A 20,277-nucleotide genomic window follows, 5' to 3' on the forward strand; every position below is an offset into this window, starting at 1 on the left:
GCCATGCCCGTGTGCCCGCCGCGAGCCGCGCCGAGGCCGCCCGCCGCCCCCTCGCCCCGCTGAGGCCACGGGGCTGCCGCTGCTGCTGCCACCACCGCGGGGATTTCAGCTCGGCAAGGGGACTCTCGGTGCGTCTGCCATGGTGACATGAAGCGGACAGCGAGGGACGCCGGACTGCTGGAGGGGAGAGAGCCTGCACAGGCGGCCTGCTAGTATTTTAATTTATTAGTAGCATTCAGTTTTATTTTACCTATTTTTTTTGATTGGTTGGTTGCTTCTTCCCCTCCCCGGGGCTCGCGAGGGGAGGGGGCGGGCAGGGGAGAGGGGCCCCACCTCGCCCCGCGGATGCAAGGATGACTGTGCTGGCCAGGGCCCGGCGGGGTATCCGGCAGCTCTCTCCGCAGGTGGTGTTGCTCCTGCTCTTCGCCTTCTGCCTGCTCAGTGTTTTCGTCTCTGCGTATTATTTATATGGGTGGAAAAGGGGCTTGGAGCCCTCTGGGGATGTGGCGGGGCCAGACTGCGACGAGCCCAAGGTTGCCCCTTCCCGCTTGCTGCCGCTGAAGACCCTCAAGGTGGCCGATTCCTCCCGCACGGACCCCTTGGTGCTCGTCTTCGTGGAGAGCCTCTACTCCCAGCTGGGCCAGGAGATCGTGGCCATTTTGGAGTCGAGTCGCTTCAAATACAGGACAGAGATCGCCCCAGGGAAGGGGGACATGCCCACGCTGACTGACAAGGACCGGGGACGCTTTGCCCTCATCATCTACGAGAACATCCTCAAGTACGTCAACCTGGATGCCTGGAACCGGGAGCTGCTGGACAAGTACTGCGTGGAGTACGGTGTGGGCATCATCGGCTTCTTCAAGGTAAGGGGGTGTGTGGGGCGAACCAAGGCCCTGTGGCCAGGCCAGGGGTGAGCGGGGGGCTCTGGGGTCCCGGTGCTCTGCAGGGGCTGTGCCCTGCCCTTGCTTTCTGCAAGCAGCCCGAGCTGGTGTGGAGCCGGTCCTCAGCCTAGCATGGGGTGCAGGCTTCTCACAGATGGCACCATCTTAGCCCCCTCCCCATGGAAGGGCTGTGTGGCTCCTGGGTGTTTTGGGGGTAAAAACACACCTCTGGGACCAGTCCGGTTGCTTTTATCATCCTGTTTCCCAGTATTGACCCTTGCTGGGGTTCAGCAAAAGCATGAGCAGGTATTTTGCTTGGCAGCCCCCTGCCCTTCTCCTGCCCAGGGCTCACAGCGCAGGGCCTTTGCAACGTTGTATGTGAGCAGTATTGGGTGTGCAAGGGGGACGAGGCTGCCCCATGCTCAGGAGAGGAAGCGGGGGGACCCAACACCTGGATCTCCGGGGGTGGTGTGCTGCCTAACCCCTCGCCATGGCCATTGGTGCCCCGGTGAGCCCCTGCCTGCACAGCCAGGCTGGGTACTTGGTGTGTCTTTCAACGCCTCCGTCCTCGGCATCCTGTCTCCTCCAGCTCCTGTCTCTCCCTGTGCAGGCCAACGAGAACAGCCTGCTGAGCGCCCAGCTGAAGGGCTTCCCCCTCTTCCTCCACTCCAACCTGGCGCTGAAGGACTGCAGCATCAACCCCAAGTCGCCCCTGCTATACATCACACGCCCCAGCGAGGTGGAGAAGGGCGTGCTCCCGGGGGAGGACTGGACCGTCTTCCAGTCCAACCACTCCACCTATGAGCCAGTCCTCCTGGCCAAGACCAAGTCGGCGGAGTCCATCCCGCACATGAGCGTGGACGCGGCGCTCCACACTACTGTGATGCAGGACCTGGGCCTCCACGATGGCATCCAGAGGGTGCTTTTTGGCAACAACCTCAACTTCTGGTTGCACAAGCTCGTCTTCGTGGACTCTGTCTCATTCCTGACAGGCAAGAGGCTCTCCCTGCCCCTTGACCGCTACATCCTGGTGGACATCGACGACATCTTTGTGGGCAAGGAGGGCACGCGCATGAAAGTGGAAGATGTCAAGGTGCGGCTGTGATGTCCTGATTGTGTGGGCAGGGGATGTGTGGGGCTGGGTGCTTGTGCCTGCTCTGGGATGCTCCAGGGATGAGCTTTCCTGCCCCCAGAGCATCCCCTGGCCCCATGGGAGCCCCTCTGCGAAGCTCCTGGGGACACGGGTCCTCGCCTTGGTGTGGCAGCCATCCCTGTGGCCGCGTGCTGAGGACATCTTGCTTTCTCTCCTCCCCTCCCAGGCACTATTCGACACACAGAACGAGCTGCGCACCCACATCCCGAACTTCACCTTCAACTTGGGATACTCAGGGAAATTCTTCCACACGGGTGAGGAGGGCAAGGGTGTTGCTTTGCCTGTTGGTGCCATACAGCTGGTGTTGAGCCACAAACCAGTGCTCAAAGAGGCTGAAGTTGGGGCTGCAGGAGGGTCCTCGGGCATCCCACCCCACTGCCCCCCATCACCCGGTCACTGAGAGGGGCTCCCCCTCCCTCTGCCCCAGCTGCTCACGCGTGGCTCTGTGTGCCTGGCGGTGACAGCAAGCATCATGCCCGCAGGTACCGATGCTGAGGATGAAGGCGACGACCTGCTGCTGTCCTATGTGAGGGAGTTCTGGTGGTTCCCCCACATGTGGAGCCACATGCAGCCTCACCTCTTCCACAACCAGTCGGTTCTCGCTGAGCAGATGACATTAAACAAGAAATTCGCTGTCGTGAGTAAGATGCCGCCGGTGGGGGTGCTTGTGGTGAGGGGAGGATATGGGAGAAGGGGGGCAAAGAGGCAGCAAGCTGCCTGGGTTGCCTGTTGAAGGGGAGACATCATCCATACACGACAGCTGAGCCTAGGGTTGCGTGCTCAGCCCGGCGTGGGTGGATGGTGTGCTGGGCGATGATGCAGGATCCTGGAGCGGTGGCCATGTGCCGGGAGGCTCCTGCTGATGGAAACTCCCTCTGCAGGCCGAGCTGTCGGGGACATGTTTGGTGTATAAAGGCAGGCTCTGACCTTCAGCTTGGTAAGGGGTTGTCCATCCTCTTGGACCATCCTTTATCTGCCCTGGATAAAGCCAGCATTGAGACCAGATCATGCTCTGATCGACTGGTTTGTTCACAGCTGTCTTGAATCCAACCCAGTAAAGCCAGACCCAGTGATAATAATTCAGTCCTATGGCCTAAGAGAGGGATCTTCAGGCTAACTTGAATTCATTGTCTGATAATTAGAGGTACTTAATTAGAGAGAGACTGGACCGTCCCTACTTGGGATGGGCAGTTGTCCAGCTCCGAATTTCCAGGCTGTTTTATATCTACTGATATAAACCAATTGACAGTCCTGTGTAGATGTATCTCCTCGTTCTCCACAGAAAAGCTTTGCTGCTGTTGTTTTGTTGGTGACAGCAGAAATGGCGGGGGTGAGGATGGTCCACGTGAAGCAGAGGAGCGAGCGTCCACCCAGCATGTCTGCTGCTGGGCTCCCTTTCATGGAGACAGCCCTGGTTAGGAGAGGATGTGCAGGCACAACCCTGCCCTGGTTGCTCTCCAGAGGCACGAACTGACTATTTGTGTAGTTGGGAATGGGCAGTCCCCTGGGGAGAGATTGGTTTGGGACGTTGTGGTTTTGGGGTCTCCATGGTCTCCCTGCTCTCTTCTCTGCAGGAGCATGGCATCCCCACTGACATGGGGTACGCCGTGGCCCCCCACCACTCGGGCGTCTACCCTGTGCACGTGCAGTTGTACGAAGCTTGGAAGCAGGTCTGGTCAATCAAAGTGACGAGCACAGAGGAGTACCCCCACCTGAAACCTGCTCGCTATCGCCGTGGCTTCATCCATAATGGCATCATGGTAGGTGGCCAGGCTTTATCTCTGGTGTTTCTCTCCTCTGCCTCCCCACCAAAACCCAGGACCTCGGCGGGTGGTTTCTGGGCAGCTCAGATGCTTCAGTTTGAGGGGGCTGTTGCCCTCTGCTCATCCTGCATGGGGGAAGCTCATGTGAGGACAATTTTTGGCTTCTCCATCTGTCCACCTCCATCCCTTGTGGGCATCAGGATTCAAGTCAAAGGTGGTGAGAGGTAGTGGAGCCAATCCTGAGCTCTGAGGGGTTGAGGACCCCCTTTTTGTTTGGGAGGAGGAAGGGGACCCAGCCCTGGGTGCTCCATCCATGTCTTTCTCCTGCCTCAGGTACTCCCCCGGCAAACCTGCGGCCTCTTCACACACACCATCTTCTACAATGAGTACCCCGGTGGCTCCAGTGAGCTGGACAAAATCATCAATGGGGGTGAACTGTTCCTGACTGTGCTCCTCAACCCCGTGAGTACTGCCCTCCGGCTGCCCAGGGACAGACGGACAGGTGTCTCTTGCAGAGCCATCCCCCAGTGCCACTCTGGGCAATCTCCCCAACATCCTCGGCCAGGGTGGGAGCTGTTTGCATGGGATGGCTGCTGGGTGAGGCTCTGCTAACCCCTGCTCTGTCCTCTCTGCTTCAGATCAGCATCTTCATGACCCATCTGTCCAATTATGGTAACGACCGCCTGGGCTTGTACACCTTCAAGCACCTGGTCCGCTTCCTCAACTCCTGGACCAACTTGAAGCTGCAGACGCTGCCGCCCGTGCAGCTGGCACAGAAATACTTTCAGATCTTCTCCGAGGAGAAGGACCCACTGTGGCAGGTACCCCTTGTGCCTGGAATGGGGGGAATAGGAGGTGTTTCGCCTCTTTGTGGTAATGTGGGCGGTGCCAGGAAGGAGTTTGCCCCATAGAGCTGGAAATAACCCCAGTCTTTGCTCTGCCCGCTGAGCAGTGTGGCCTCCATGTGCGTCTGCTCGGGCTGGAGGGGGCTGAGCAGTGGTGCGCGGTCCCTTACAGGCTGCCCTGTCTCTAATCCTCCCCTGCTGTATTTCAGGATCCCTGTGAAGACAAGCGTCACAAAGACATTTGGTCCAAAGAAAAGACCTGTGACCGATTCCCAAAGCTTCTCATCATCGGGCCTCAAAAAACAGGTGCTTCCCTTCACCCTCAGTGCCATGAGCATGCTGGGAGGCTTGCCAGGTCCCGCGTGCACCCCCAGAGAGCCTCTCTCAGCCCTCCTGTCTTGAAGCAGAGCTCGGAGGGAGGTTTGGCCCAATTCAGCTCTCGCTTTCTGTCTATCCGAAGGAACGACTGCCCTTTATCTCTTCTTGGGGATGCACCCGGACCTGAGCAGCAACTACCCCAGCTCAGAGACCTTTGAGGAGATACAGTTTTTCAACGGACACAACTATCACAAGGGCATCGACTGGTAGGTCTCCCCGCCGCAGGGGCTGAGCTGGGAGCACCAGTTCCTTCGGGAACAGGAGCAGCGGTGCCGCGGGGTTTTCCATCAGCCTCACAGCCGCCAGGCTCTCAGTGGAGGGTACCTGGGTGCTGCAAGGCGGGATGAATCTTGCACAGGCTCTGCCCTTTGCTCATGCACTGCCTTCAGGCCATCACACTGCCATGTTTTATCCCCGCGATGTCGTCCTGAAGGCAAAGGCCACTTGCCAGGACTGAAAAATGCCCTCGGCAGAAGCTGGGTGCATGTGTGTGCATCTGCTACCCCCCTGGTTTTGGGGTCTGTGTGGGGTATCTGGTGAGGCCTGGCCCTCCAAAATAGCTGGAGGGAATTGTGGAGCCACAGGCTGTGTGTCAGACCTGGAGGGACCCTGCAGGATTAGTGCATGGTACAGAGTGTCTGAGATGTCACCTGGAAAGGGGAGTTCTGGGAACATCTCATGGTGCCCGTCCACCTGCCTCACGCTGTGCCTCCCCCAGGTACATGGAGTTCTTCCCCATCCCTTCCAACACCACCTCCGACTTCTACTTCGAGAAAAGTGCCAACTACTTTGACTCAGAAGTGGCTCCCCGGCGAGCTGCGGCCCTGCTCTCCAAGGCCAAAGTCATCACCATCCTCATCAACCCTGCAGATCGAGCCTACTCCTGGTATCAGGTGAGCTCTGCCCGCCTCTGCCTCTCCCCTGGCTTGGGCAGCCCCGTGGGGCAGTGGGCCAGGGGCGTCCTCTGTCAGCTTGGTTTGCGTAGTGGGGTGGCTGCGGGCGCTGCACTTTTTGGCTGAACAAGATGTGTGAGGACATGGCGTGGTGGCCTGGGAGCCATGGTGCCTTGTGGGCAGCCCAGGATTTGGGTTGCCCTGCAAATAAACCTGCCTTGCTCATGCCCGACAGCACCAGCGAGCTCACGATGACCCAGTTGCCCTGAAATACACCTTCCACGAGGTGATCACAGCAGGACCCGAGGCTGCTCCGAAGCTCCGGACCCTGCAGAACCGCTGCCTGGTGCCGGGCTGGTACGCTACCCACATCGAGCGCTGGCTGAACAGCTACCATGCCAACCAGGTAGGGATATGAGCACCCCACTCCTACGGTGGCAGCACCCTGGGGAGCCCCCCTCGCCCAAGCAAGAATGCACAGGGAAGAGAGCTTGGGTCCCAAGTCAGCTGCGAGGGTGCTCCTGTGGGAGCTGCGTTTCTTATACCTTAATAACCACGGAGAGAAGAGTAAAAGTACTTGGGAAAGGTGCACAGGGCAGATATTATGCAAGAAGGAAACCCCTGTACTGTGAGGTTGTTGATGGCCACACCTCAAATACTGTGTCCAGTTCTGGGCCCCTCAGTACAAGAAGGACATTGAGGTGCTGGAGCGTGTCCAGAGAAGGGCAACAAAGCTCGTGAAGGGTCTGGAGAGCAAGTCTTATGAGGAGCGGCTGAGGGAACTGGGATTGTTTAGCCTGGAGAAGAGGAGGCTGAGGGGAGACCTTATCGCTCTCTACAACTACCTGAAAGGAGGCTGTAGTGAGGTGGGTGTTGGGCTCTTCTCCCGAGTAGTTAGTGATAGGATGAGAGGACATGGGCTCAAGCTGCATCAGGGGAGGTTTAGATTGGATAATAGGAAAAATTCCTTCACGGAAAGGGTGGTCAAGCATTGGGACAGGCTGCCCAGAGAGGTGGTGGAGTCACCATCCCTGGAAGTGTTCAAAAAACAGGTAGATGTGGCACTTTGGGACATGGTTTAGTGGGCATGGTGGTGTTGGGTTGATGGTTGGACTGATGACCTTAGAGGTCCTTTCCAACCTTAATGATTCCTAGTTTTTACTTTCATTATAAATGATCCAGCCACCAAGCCAGGAAACATGAAATTACTACTGTACCCTTAATTGGTTTAGTGGTGGACTTGGTAGTGTTAGGTTAATGGTTGGACTGGGTGATCTTAAAGGTCTTTTCCAACCCAAACAATTCTATGAATCTATGGACGAAGCACAAAGTCCTTGTGCCGCTCCTGGGCAGGTAGGTCCTTCTGCTGGTCTTCTGGCAAAGAAGGGTTGAAAGGGGGCCGTGGGGTGGAGGACTGTGGGTGGCTCTGCAGGGGCACCCACTGCTTGCCCACGACTCTCAGCCACAGACCCCCGCAGGGCTTCCCTGTCTGCTGTCACCGCGGCATCGAAGCAGGACAAAAATAGCGGGCAAAGCTGCCCGTGGTTGGAGCTGCCTGCAGGGGAAACGATGGCTGGGTGCCAGCCCTGCTGTGACCCGCACTGTGGAGCGCTGCTGGCAGTGTATGGGCTCAGTCCCTGAATGATTTTTCTACTGCCGTTTAACCTTATAAAGTCTATTAGTTGTCTGCTTCTGGCATAATTGCTGTAATGCAATCCTGGCTGGCTGTGGGTTGCGCGGCCCTGAGCCGAAGCTCTGATGTTGCCCTGGATGGATCCTGATCCTGGCTTTTATTTGCATTTAATTTCCCAACACCCAGTGTAAGTGAACACATTATGGGGCATGTTAGCATTCAAAATGGGACCCTGCACAGGCTGGTGGCAAATTTGGCTCCAAGATGGCAAAAGGTGCGGTGAAGGTGGTGGTGTGCCCCAGGAGAGCAGGGCTGGGAGCCAGCGGCACCTCACCGCCCTGCCTTGCTCCTTGCAGATCCTGGTCCTGGACGGCAAGCTGCTCCGAACGGAACCCGCCAAAGTGATGGAGACGGTCCAGAAATTCCTCGGCGTGACCAACTTCATCGATTACCACAAGACCCTGGCGTGAGTCCTTCCCTGAGCTTCTCCTCCCTCTGACCTGCCCTTGCTCCCAGTGCAGCGGGGTGCCCCTGGGGACACCCAGCACTGTCCTGGGACAGCCCCCAGCCCTGGGGCTCGCCCCAGAGCTGCTGCTGGTTTTGATGAGATCAGGGTTTCACCCGAGGCTCCTCACCTGAGCTTTCACAGCAGCTCCTCATTGCTGTGACCTGCACTGGGGTAGCTGCAGTCAGAAATAACGTTCAACAAGCACCTCGCTTTGCTGTGCTTATCCAGGCACCATGGTGGGGATGGTGGTGTCACCCCAGGCAGCCCAGGAGCAGCTCTGGGCTCCTGGAGCGGAGTTCAGGGGTGCATTCATGCCATTTGTGATAGTGTTGAGCCCCAGCACCCCGGCTCCTTGTGCATGCACTGCAGAGAGCAGCTCTTGCTGCTGGCCATGTTGCTCCTCTGCAGGTGCCACCCCGCTCTCAGCCTTCCAGACATGAAAGCCCACCATGGGAAGCAGGGGCCTCCAGAGCTCCTAGAAAAACAATAATTTACCTCTGCCCTGGGCTTGCCTGTATACTTGGCCGCTCTGGGTCTGCACCCAGGTGTCGTGGGGCTCCTGAGAGCATCCAGGCCCAAAGCTGCCACAGAAAATAATAATTAAACCCACGTAGACCCCCATGCTCCGTCACAGCAGGGCGATGCAGTGATGAATGAACCTTGGCAGGCCGCTGACTGTGTGGCTGTGTGGGGAACTTGTTGTACAAGGGGGACGATAACGAGATGTTAGCTGGGCTGCGAATTAAAAAGAGGTGGAGAGCAGCTTCCATGCAGGGCTGGGCAGCAGCAGGGCTGTCGGGCAGCGTGCTTGCCTGCGGCAGGCGTGGGGGAGCGAGAGGGGTGAGGAAGAGCTGTCGGTTCACAGGTTTGATCCAAAGAAAGGGTTCTGGTGTCAGCTTCTGGATGGAGGGAAAACGAAATGCTTGGGAAAGAGCAAAGGGAGGAAGTACCCCGAGATGGATTCAGATGTGAGTATGCAGAAAGCCTCCTGGGGCAGTCCCGAGCGGGGCCAGGGGGCCGTGCCGGGGTGGTGGGCTCAGGGCTGGTCCACCTAACCCTCTTCTCTGTTCTGTTGCAGTCGCGCGCCTTCCTGCGGGACTATTACAGGGACCATAACATAGAGCTCTCCAAGCTCCTGTACAAAATGGGGCAGACGCTGCCCACCTGGCTGCGGGAGGAGCTGCAGAGCACCAGGTAGCTGCCGCCCGCTGCCCGCCCAGCAATACCTGAGCGGGGCCGATCCCCGCGCCCGGCGGGACCTTCCTCAGCAATACCTGGCCGCCGCCTTGGAGGGGACCCCCAGGAGCGGACGGCTGTGCCGGAGGCTGCCCGAGCGGCGGCCTGGCTCTGCGGTCCCTGTGCTGCCACCTCTCCACCTACCCCACACCCGTTTCTCTTTCGTTTTATTTTTCCTTTTTAATTCCTGTTGGTGAGGTCCCTTCCCACCCCGCTCCGACGTGGGGAGGTGGCACAAATTCCCCCTTCCTCTGCCCAAAATGGGCCCTGACTCCCCTGGGCCTGAGGGCAGCAGCAGAGCCATCCCTCACCTCCTGCTCCGAGGGTGGAGGAGCCACTCTGGACAAGCTGGAGGTGACTTTGCTGAGCTGGAGCAGAGGAATGGAGCTGGTGGAGACCCAAAGCACAGAGGGATCCAGATGCGCTCCTGCCATCGGCCCCGCGGCAGGAAGCAGGAGAATTTGCAAGATTCCCCTGACACCTACATGGAAAAGCTGCGAACAAGGCAGATTTTTCTTTCAAAGACGGGCACGATTTCTTTTGTCATCTCCGTTCGTTTTCAAGCTCCTCAACCTCTTCTTCCCCTCCGTGGGCAGCGTGGTGGGACTGTGGCCGAGCAGGAGAAGGGGCCGGCGTGCTGGCCCCGGCATGCTGGCCCTGGCGCGCTCCCCGGCACGCTGCCGTCCCCCCCAAATCCCCCCTTGCGATCTTGTACACGCGTGGTGTTTCCTGTGGTAAAGCCGAGCGGCGCCTGGTGTCCCCCGGCACGGAGGGGAGCCGGCCCCTGGGGACAGGGCAGACGTTGGGATAACGGCAATTGGAAGGATGCTGAGAACTTCAAACCTCTTGAATATTAAAAGCGAAAGTATTTTAATAATGTTGGGGTGTGGGGAGGGGGGAGGGTTCGTTTGGTTCTCATTTTGCAGGGGGGTTGTTTTTCTTCGGTGCCAGAATTTGTACCTAAACCCTGAAGGTTTTACATGGTCTCTGGTTGTTACACATGACGTGGACGAAGGTCCGTGGGGAAACGGGGGGCTGTTTCCCAGCCGCAGCCGTGTCTTTATACCGGTGGTGCTGTACAGAGCCGCAGCCCCGGCTCTGCCTCTCCCGCGCCCCGTCCTGTCCCCTGGGTTTTGCTGCCAGGGTTGGCAAACGAGACCAAGCTCTCACGGGTTTACCAGGCTAAGGGCCTAAATTTCCCCTTGGATGGAGCCGCTCTGCAGGATGCGGGATGGCAGCGGTTGCTGCCAGAGGTGGACGCGGTACCCGGAATGCCGCCCTTGCCTCCAGAGTGGGGACAGGGCAGTGGTGGGGGGGACGCGGTGTTCCAGCCCGGGTGACGGAGGGGTCCCGCTGGCAGCCAGGGTTCCCACCCGGTTGTTTTTGCAGGAGCCCCTGTACCCTTGCGTGGGGCCGTGGGGGGCTGCACCTCCCTCTGCCCCTCCGGGGGGTTGTGTTGGGAGAGGCTCCCGGGCGCTGCTGTAAGGTCCTGGTTGAATCAACTGCTAATAAATCGGGGGGGCTCTGGTTTTACTTGCTGGTTTTTGCCTGTTTTTCTCCTCGCTGGCAGGATCCAGCCCTCATCCGGGGGGGTCCCATCTGCCTCCAGGGACTTTTGGGCCCATCTTTTGCAGGGGTTTGGGGAGGCAGAGGGTGTGCATGGGAGCAGCCCTCCGTGCACGAGGTGGCAGCAGCCATCTAGTCCTGGATCCGGACGCGCTGTGCAGCCGCCCGCAGCCTCCTGTTCCCAGCATGGGGCCGCAGCCAGCAGGGACAGCATCCAGCACCGACTGCGTTAGCACTGGGGCAGGGATTTGCAGGGGGGGGGCCGGGGGGATCCCCGCTTCCCTTCTCCCCCCCTGCCTGATTAGCCAGTCCCTGCCTGCCAGAGCCTGCCCACCCGTCTGCCGCCTCCCCACCGCCTTCTGCAGCCCGGCCCCTGCGAAGCGCTGGAGGAAACGAAGACGGAGCCTAATTAATCCCAGCCGGGTTTGTTTGAACCTGTCGGAGTGACAAACGATGTGTGGTGCCGCAGGAGCCGCCGGACGGAGGAGAGGGGGGCTGCGAGGGGAGAGCCGCGGGCTGCCTGCCTGCCTGCACCCCTGGAGCTGCCTGCCTGCCTGCCCACACCCCCGAGGCTGCCAGCCTGGACAAGGAGGCTTTTAATTTTTGGCCATGCTGGAGCAAAGCCAGGCCATGCACCCTACACTGTTACCCCGTGGTTCACTTCCCGGTGTCCCCAAACCCAGGAGGGAGCGGTGAGGCTGTGCCCGGGGCTGGGCCCCAGCCCTCATCATCCCCATCCAGGGGCTGCCCTGGTGATGTGCAACCCGCCCTGGCTCAGCCGAGCTGCCCAGGTGGGACCAGCTGCTGCCCAGCTTGGCCCCGAGTTAATTGCTTGTTAATTAATGGGGCCAGGAGCACAGCTCAGCCCTATGCTCAGCCCTGGGCTTCCCGGGGAGGATGAGGAGGGTTCTACCCTCCCCTGGCTGCAGGAGAGCCAAGGGGGAGGAAGGCTCTGTCCCCCTCGCCCATGGCCCGCCTTGGCACCAGTGATGTTTTCTAGCTTCTGCGTCTGCCGAAAATGTGCAAACTTGGTGAAAACTGTGCCGGGCTGGGCAAAGGCCACGGGCTGGGCAGTGGTGGCTGGCATGGCCCAGGGGGGAGCGGGAACCCTGGCCAGCGTCCCCACTTGGGGCTCAAACCCCACCGTGCCCCTAGGCTGCTCCCCCTCCCCAGATGGGGGCTGCCTGGGGCCATCCCTGCTGTGGCCCCATCCCACAAAAATGCTTGCTGGAGACCCCCAGGCAGCCCCTTCCCGGCTCTGAGCCCCCAGGGGGCCGGGGGCTGTGTGGGGAGGCAGGTGGGAGGCAGCACCCTCCTGGGGGTCCCGGAGGTCTCAGAGCTGAGCCTGAGGCCGCTCCAGGCCCTCCGCAGCCTCAGCCCGCGGGCAGGAGGGGAGAGCAGGGCTGTGGTGGTGGCTGTGGGGAAGGCTGGCATTCTGCCCGCAACGAGCCGCCGCGGGGTCGGGTCCAGCCCCGGGGGCTGCTCTCTGCACCTCGATTCATCCTGCAGCCGTGCCTTGACACATCCCGTATCCTCGGCCTGACACATCCCGTGTCCCTGCCCCAACACGTCCCACATCCTCCCTGGCTGCCTCGGGATGTGCCAGTGAATCCCCGCTGCAGGAGGGACCTGGAGCCCGGCAGTGCCCGGGCCGCTGTTTGCGTGGGGCTGGGCAATGCTGGCTGTGCCACAGCCCATCGGGCGGGCAGGGGGGGATGCGGGCAGGGAGGATGCGGGCAGGGTGGGATGCAGGCGGGGGGGGATGCGGGCAGGGACGGATGCAGGCGGGGGGATGCAGGTAGGGGGGGATGCAGGCAGGGAGGGATGCGGGCAGGGTGGATGCGGGCAGGGTGGGATACAGGTGGGGCGGATGCAGCCAGGAGGGATGCGGGCAGGGTGGGATGCAGGCAGGGAGGGATGCAGGCAGGGGGGGATGCAGGCAGGGAGGGATGCAGGCGGGGGGGGATGCGGGCAGGGTGGGATGCAGGCAGGGAGGGATGCAGGCAGGGGGGGATGCAGGCAGGGGGGGATATCAGAAGCGGGAGGGCATGGCTTGTCCGGCCAGGCATGGGGCTGGGTGAATGCAGGTGGCCTGTGGTCCTGCTCCCTGCTCCCAGAAGAGCTGCACAGGACAGGGCCCAGATCCTCCCCCCGGGTGCCTCCCAGAGCCGTGGGGTGGCTGTGGTCCTGCTCCCCCAGGCAGCCGGCGCGTGATGCCCCGTCACCCCGCAGCCACGCAGAGCCACCCGCACCACACCGACACCGAGCCCCTGAGCGCCCGGGGGTCCGTGAGGGCCGGCTCCTGCCCAGGTCTGAGCCGCTATGCCGGCTGCCGTGCCGCCTGCCGCGAGGGTCTCGCCGGGACAGGGATTTTGGCAGGAGGGCTGGAGGTGCAATGCTGTGCTCCCAGAGCTCCATCAGATCGGTTAGGGGCGTGGGAGCTGAGGGAAGAGGGAAAAGCTGAGAGATTCCTGGGTTCCTGCCAGGATCACTGGGGGGGTTTATAAGCCTGGAAGGGCAGATGATTTACAGAGCCCCGCTCCCCTGGCAGCTCCATTTGCTACTAGAGACCACAGCTGAGCCACGTACGGCACAGCCCAGGGCAGGGTGGGCATTAACAGCCCTCTCCAGAAACAGGGGACCAGAGTGAAGTTCCCAGTTCTGTAGCCTTGCTTGATTTAAAACCCCCATTTCTTGCCCAGCCCTGGGAAGGAGAGGATGCAGAGGGGGTTCACGGCGTGTCCAGACAAGGAACGAGGTGGCAGTGCCGACAGTCGGGGTGCATGCATGCCCTGGCCGGCTCCTCCTGCCCCGCTGCCAGCGGTGCCCCGGCTCCATGTGGGTGCTGGGGACACGTGGGGTGCAAACCCCCGCGGGGGGACATCATACCGTCCATCATCTACTGAGCAGAGTGGGTGGTAGGACAAGGAAAGAAACCTCTTGGATGGCTCAAAAGCCATCTCCTGTGTTGGCTTCCCAAAACGGGCGGAGGCGGGGGTGCTTGGCAGTTTTTGGGTGGGATGGGTTCCTCCTCCAAGTGCTCCCTGCTGTGTCCAGCCTTTACAGTCTGCTGAAGCTTGACATTTAAAGCTTGATTTAAATGAGACTTATTAAATCAGAGTTATTCAGTGAAAAAAATGTCTATACCATATTTTTATGTTGGGGAAACTTCACTGTGACCCTCCCCACCAAGCTAACGACCTCCTATTTCTGCTCCTTCAAAGAGGTACATGAAAGGGGCCGATTCCAGCAAGCATGAACCTGTCCAAGACCTCTGCTCTGAAAACCTAGCGAGGGAGTTGGGAAGGGGCATGGAAACTGCTGTCTCACAGGGAGAAACAAGGGTGGGTTTGCACCCTATAAATAACAGCACTGACTGTGGAGGAGCCCCTTGCTCCCCCGGGAAAGGCATCCCCAGACCAGATGGCTGGAGGTTAAAACCAGATGATGCAAATATTTCACACTGCAGCAGGATTGCGAAAGCGGCGATGGCTTCTCCTTCTTCCGTAGCCCTTTCCTCCAGGCTGGGGACCTCCTCCCAGGGCACGTTGTCACAGAGGTGGGGTGCAGGTGGGAACGCACTGGGACCCGCGTGGATGGGGAGGTGGCAGAGGTGCTGCTGGTGGGGCTCTGGCTGTGGTCAGGCTCCTGCTGGGATGATGGGACCCTCGTGGAAGGCCAGATCTGGGGCAGCCGAAAGCCTCCTGAGACCCCATGCAGTGTTACCCAGCAGTGCTGTGTGCTGGGAGGGGACAGCAGCCGTGCCAGCCCCGGAGAGCCGTGTCCCTTTGCATGACCCCTGCAGCTGCTGGGACGTGGCCTTGGCTCTCCAGCCCTGGCACTCGCTGCATCCTTGTCACGGGACCTGCAATGGGAGGGCGGGACGATGCCTAGGCAGGGGGGAACAGTGCGAGTCACCAGGTCCTTGAATAAGAGCCATGCAAAATATTTCTTCTAATGCCTCTCGTGATTTTGAAGTGACGTATTTACACTTTGCGATAAAATAATGCTAAATTCTGGTGTCTGAAAAATGTCAATGTATTTTTATTATATGTTCAACTACCCTTTTTGTAATCACAAAACAGATAGAAATCTTTTTGTATAAGTTGTACATTTATAGGTCTTGTTTTGAAGATACAAATGTATAGAAAATCTTCTGTATGCTAGAAGACATTTATACATAAGATATTTACAACGCCTCAGACTGTAAATACGAATCGCCCATTTAAATGTCACAGCCGAGATCAGAAAACACTGGAGATACAAAATAGACTTGAAATATCAAAGGACAGATGACAAAAAGATGTTTCTTCCATCTGGGAAAACTGTCTTATAACCAATTTCCATTAATCCTGGCTTTCTGGTGGCTGTAGTTAATCCAGTTCTGAGAGTGGGATTTGTTTTAAAGAGGAGACGCGGTGATGGGCAGCTCGGGGCTCTAACCCCGCAGGGCTCTGCTGGGAGCCGGACCCCTCTAGCCCTGCGAAGCTCCTGGGCTGATGCCCCCCCCGCCAGCATCCCCCTCATCCCAGCCCCACGCCCCCCCTCACTCCCCACCTGCCGCCCCCCCCCCCCGCCGTCCTGCATCCCTCCCGCAAGGCCCCTTTGTCCCTTCCCGCGCCGTGTTTTATTAAAACCAGGTGTCAGAGCGGCTGCGAGCCCAGGGGAAGCTGGGGCCACTTCCCGGGGGTCTCGGGGCAGGGAAGCGGGGGGTTGTCCCCCCACAGAGGGGCCTCAGGGGCATGTGGGGATGAACTGGGGGGCAGCTCCAGCTCCCCAAAGAACGGGACTCCCCGGGGACCCGGTGCTCGGTGGCTTTCTCGCAGCCAGAGCCAGCGGGGTCGGCACCGAAGGGGTGTCCCCATGTCTTCTGGCTCCTAATGCAAGTGCTGCCGGCTGGGAAAGCTAGAACCAGGAGGGTTTTGCACCAGTGGAAAAAGATAGGGGCTGATAAGGTGGTTCTGGTTTAATAATGCAGGGGACAGCTGGGAGGCAGGCGGAGCGAGGCCGGGTCGGGAGGCTCAGGGAAGCTTTAGGGTGAGGAAGGGCTGCGAGGTGATGCTGAGCCCTGGAGAAGAGCAAAGGCAGGCATTAAACGACGCTCCAGGCGCTGAGGGTGTGCAAAGGGCGACAAAATGCGGATGGCTCTAGCGGTCCTGGCAGCTTTTCATTCAGCAAACCCAGCTTCTAGCCATGTAAATGCAGATGTAACTTCTCTGGGCTCAGGGAGCGACAAAAATCATGCCGGTACCGGCACGTTCCCACCACTGAGGGGCTGGCACTGCCGTGGAGGTGTAACTCAATGCACATAACATATAGGCTTTAACCATTTTAATACTTTCCCTCCTCTTTTTAAGCCCTGCAGGGACTCAGCGCTGTTTGTTTGCTGGTGCAAAGCTCGCTTTTGGGATGCTGCTTGCCATGGGCTGCTCGCCTTTCCCCTGCCCGCTGGCCCCAGGCAGGGATGCTGCCTTCCCCAAAGACCTTGGAGCTGCCCAGAGCATCCCCAATGAGTCCCTGTCCTTGTCCCTCCCTGGGACAATGTCTGCAGCTCCTTTGCAGGGCACTTGGGGAGCGAGAGAGGACAAACTCAGGAGCCAAAGCTGCTAGAGGGGCTTTCCAGCTCTATGTACGGAGCAGGGAAATGTTAAAGGGTTTCCTGCTGTCACACATCTGGGTTGAGTTTCACCACTGGTCACCACAGAGCTGCTGCTGCCGGAGCCGCTGGGGCTTGGAGAGCCGCGACATGGGTCCCAGCACCGGGGCAGGCGGGGAAGGGTGCTCGGGGACGTCTTCCCCCCCTTGCATGGGGGACTCAGCGCTGCAGAGAGCCCACCTCAGCCCCCATCTTCCCAGCCCTTCCTCTGCAGCCGGGCATGAGCAGCCTGGCCCCACCAGCCACCCAAGCGTGCCGGGCTCACCGCAGCCACCCCCGGGGACCCTCCGGCTCCTCGTCCTTCCCTGCCACCTCCACCCACCCACCCTCACCTGGGTTTGCCGGGATGTTTTCTCCCTGCCATTGCTTCCATGCAAGGCATTGCCTCCATCCTCCCCTACCCCATGTCCCGCAGGGCTGGTGGCCACGCGGGCACCGTGCAGTGCCACAGCCAGACCCCGCAGCAGAGAGGGAACGAGCTGGTCCTGTCCACGTGCAATGCCACTGCTACACACACTCCCCAGCAGCACACCATCCTCAGGGCCACCGGGAAGATGCTCCTACTACCCCCGTCCTGCCCATGGAGGCTCACAGCGGGACCAGTGAGCCGAGTGGGAGGACAACGCTGCCAGCAGCCACAAAAGCCGGGCTGGCTCCTTGCCCCGCTCCAGATGTTGTGCCGGGGAGAGGCTCGGGCATCCAGCTCACAGCTGCTCGCAGCTCCCAAAACACTCCGGCTCCCCACTCAGCAAAAAGGAGGGTGAAAGTGGGGCTGCCCCTGCCTGCAGCCTGCTCGCCGGCCGGTGCAGCCCCAGCACCTCCTGCTGCTCCCAGCCTGGCAAGGGCAAGGGGGGACAGCAGCTGCCCCCTTATTTTGGCAGCGCTGGGCGAGCAGTTGCTGGGCTCCTCCTTGACATGAATTCACAGCCGCCGCTCTGTCTGGTACGCCGGAGCGTGCAGTGCCATCACTGCCGGAGCCGAGATCTGCTGGCTCTTGCAGCAAATGTCCCCAGTGGGGGGGTCCCGGCTGCGCACCCCCCGTGCAGGTGAGCAGGCTGTCCTCGGGGACCGCTCCGGTGCGGGCACGGGGTCCCGTCGGCCAGGGTGGGCTGGGAGGGAGCCCTGCGACGTGAAGGTGGGTGCAACCCATGGGTGCATGGAGGCCTTTGCAGGGGGGGTTGCAGTGGGGAGGTGGCGAGGAGCGGCGCGGCGAGCTGGACCCCCGCTCCGGGCTGCCAGCGCGGTCTCTTCCCTGGGCCACACACAGCCCAGGGATATTTATACAGGATGGGAGCGGAGCATCCAGCCCTGCGCAGCCATGTGCCTCCCTGTGCAGCCCCCAGAAAAGCCATACGGACCCAACACGAATCAAACGCCTCAGAATGAGCCAGAATAAATATTTTACGGTAAATTACCAAGGCTAATAATTATAAAAATCTGTACTTATGACCCAGAGCCAGGGGAAGATTTCCAAGCAGCTGGCGACCACATGGGCGACGGTCCCGCCGTGCTCCCCGGCCGGGCTGACGGACCCTCCCCGCTCATGGGGAGCAGGCGGGGGGCAGGGATTGGGGGGTCTGGGGGTGGGTGTCCTCCCCTGGCTCCGGTGCCGGGGTTGCTGGCGGGTGTGTGAAGCCCCATGGAAGGGCTAGAGACAGATTTCCTGCAACGGTGATTGCTGCTGGGGGTTTGGGGAGGGGGCAGCACAGGGAGGGCTGGGCTTCCCACCCGGACAGCCCCGCTCTGAGAGCCCTTGGGGTTATCTTATTGCAGGGCCGGCCCTGGCTGGCCATGGGCTGGGATCATTTTACCCGATTGACTGCTCAGAGGTGACTTTTGGGGTGCAGCCACCCCTCCTCTGCCAGCAGGAACCAGCTCTGCCCTCGCCCCCCAGCTCTGCCCATCCCCAGGGTTGCTGGGACGGGACCATCCCGGGGGGGTTTGGCCCCGTGCTCAGGGCTGGACGAGGCGTGTGCCGGGCGAACATCCCTGTCTCCGCCTCGGATGGGGACCACAGCCTAGGGAGGGGATCTGGCAGAGGGTGTGGGAAGCTCTCGCCACTTCTTTTCCTCCTCCAAGCATTAATTTGGATCACCGCAGCAACAGCGTGGGCACGCTCCTCCCCAGCATCTTTCAGCCCCTTCCCTCTCCTTGCAGGCCCTGGTGTGACCATCCCCATCACGTCTCTCTGTCACCTCGGCTGCTGCCTTATCCTCATCTCCCTCCGGAGCAACTGGAAGGAGGCGTGATTTGAGCAGCCTGGCCCCACTCAGTGCTTCCCCCTTCCCCCAGCTTTTTTCCCTTCCTCCTTGCCCTGATTCAGAGAAAAAAAATCGGCTGGATTTCAGGTCAGCACCCAGCTCTCCCTCGCTCGGCTCCTCCGGGCCGATGACTCAGTCGACGGCGGCATCCGCAGCTCCATCCCCGCTTGGCTCCGCTCCCGCCCGGCACGGCTTCAGCAACAATGGTGTTGGCCTTGAGCGAGCTTACGCAGAGCGGCGGGCTCCCTCTGCACCCGCTGGGGCTTGATTTAGGCAGAAAGCGGGGTCAGAACAGGGAGGGAGAAGCAAGGAGGGGGCGAAAGGGGCAAGCCCCTGGCTTGTCCCCAGCCGGGGGGCTCAGAAGCGTTTGCTGAACACCTGCATGCACTGAGGGCTGAAGGGGTCGTTGCTGGAAGCGGGTGGATGTTACCGGCCCTGGATCTCTGCAGGTGGGTGCGAGCATCCCGCCTGCACCCCCTTGCAGCAGCTCCCGGTGCTCAGCAGCACTGGGGACAGCACCCAACCCCTCCCCGCCCGGGGGTCCAAGAGGGGCTGGGGATGCCCTGCCTCACCCGAGAGCTTTGATCTGCTCCCGGGGGGATGTGGCTCCCAGCCCCTCGGGACCGCTACCCTCCGTCCCCCGGGACGCTCGGGAGAGCCGACCTGGGCTCAGCCTTTCCTCTGTGTTACTGAGACGTGGGCAGGCAGCGGCAGCCCTTGGCTGAGCGCGGACCTTGGCTTCCAGCGATCAACAGGAAACGGGAGATGGATTTCTCGGCAAACCGGGCTTTCCATAAACAGTCTGAGGGGCCGACCCGCGACAGCGGGAGCAGCGCAGAGCCAGGGCCGGGCTTTACAGCTGTTTATCGCATTTTTCTCTTCTTGTTTCCTCCCTGGCTCGGCAGCTCAGCGTTCCTCTTGTCCCGCGTGCAAACCAGGACCGGGACGAGTGCCATCAGATGGGCTGCTGCCGTTCCCAACCTGGTGCACCCGGGATGCTCCTGCCAGAGCGGGATGGGGACAGGCAGCATCCTGTGGGTCCTGTGCCCTGCTCAGCTTGGGTGCGAGGTGCCAAGGCCCGCCCCCCCCTTTCCAAACCATAAATCCAGCTCCTGCCAGGCTCCCTTTGCTTCAGAGCGCTTAACCCAGCTCCGTAGCATCAGGGCTGTCTGCCCCGGGCCAGCCGTTAGCTAACCAGACCTCACTGGCACACAAGCCTCCAATTTCTCGGCAATCAGGACTTAAGAAAATACAAGCTGACCCTGAGAGGTGAGAGGGGACCAGGGGGGTGATGCCGGGCTCTCCGCCTGCTTCTCATTAGCAGCAGCTTGTTCAGCGCCGTCCGTGCTCCCCCGACCAACCCTGGAGAGCTCAGCAGCTCCGGTATTTCCCAGTGATGGTTTGCTCATCTCAAACAACCATGAGATGAGAGATTTAATTGTAGAGCATCCCTCCATCCATCTGTCTGTCCCTCCTGGCAGGACAGAGCTGATCCATACCCGTG

General features: G+C 60.3%; 1 protein-coding gene across 1 annotated transcript; it reads left to right on the forward strand.

Moving 5' to 3' along the window:
• Window positions 1-353: 353 nt before the first annotated feature.
• NDST1 (N-deacetylase and N-sulfotransferase 1) lies at window positions 354-9,252 on the forward strand. Its single transcript, XM_009481334.2, has 14 exons — window positions 354-863; window positions 1,492-1,974; window positions 2,201-2,288; window positions 2,517-2,671; window positions 3,609-3,794; window positions 4,131-4,259; window positions 4,436-4,618; window positions 4,852-4,948; window positions 5,103-5,226; window positions 5,739-5,913; window positions 6,149-6,319; window positions 7,903-8,012; window positions 8,920-9,022; window positions 9,133-9,252. The coding sequence occupies exons 1-14, from the start codon at window positions 354-356 to the stop codon at window positions 9,250-9,252; spliced, it is 2,634 nt and encodes an 877-aa protein (XP_009479609.2).
• Window positions 9,253-20,277: the final 11,025 nt, after the last annotated feature.

This window comes from Pelecanus crispus, chromosome 8, assembly GCF_030463565.1.
Source record: "Pelecanus crispus isolate bPelCri1 chromosome 8, bPelCri1.pri, whole genome shotgun sequence".
Taxonomy (NCBI): domain Eukaryota; kingdom Metazoa; phylum Chordata; class Aves; order Pelecaniformes; family Pelecanidae; genus Pelecanus; species Pelecanus crispus.

Bases quoted from the DNA above. Each gene is read 5' to 3' on its own strand.
- NDST1 (XM_009481334.2), top strand. From the start codon at position 354: ATGACTGTGCTGGCCAGGGCCCGGCGGGGTATCCGGCAGCTCTCTCCG. The intron at 5,914-6,148 runs GTGAGCTCTGCC...CATGCCCGACAG, and splicing joins GAGCCTACTCCTGGTATCAG to CACCAGCGAGCTCACGATGA. The intron at 6,320-7,902 runs GTAGGGATATGA...TGCTCCTTGCAG, and splicing joins ACAGCTACCATGCCAACCAG to ATCCTGGTCCTGGACGGCAA.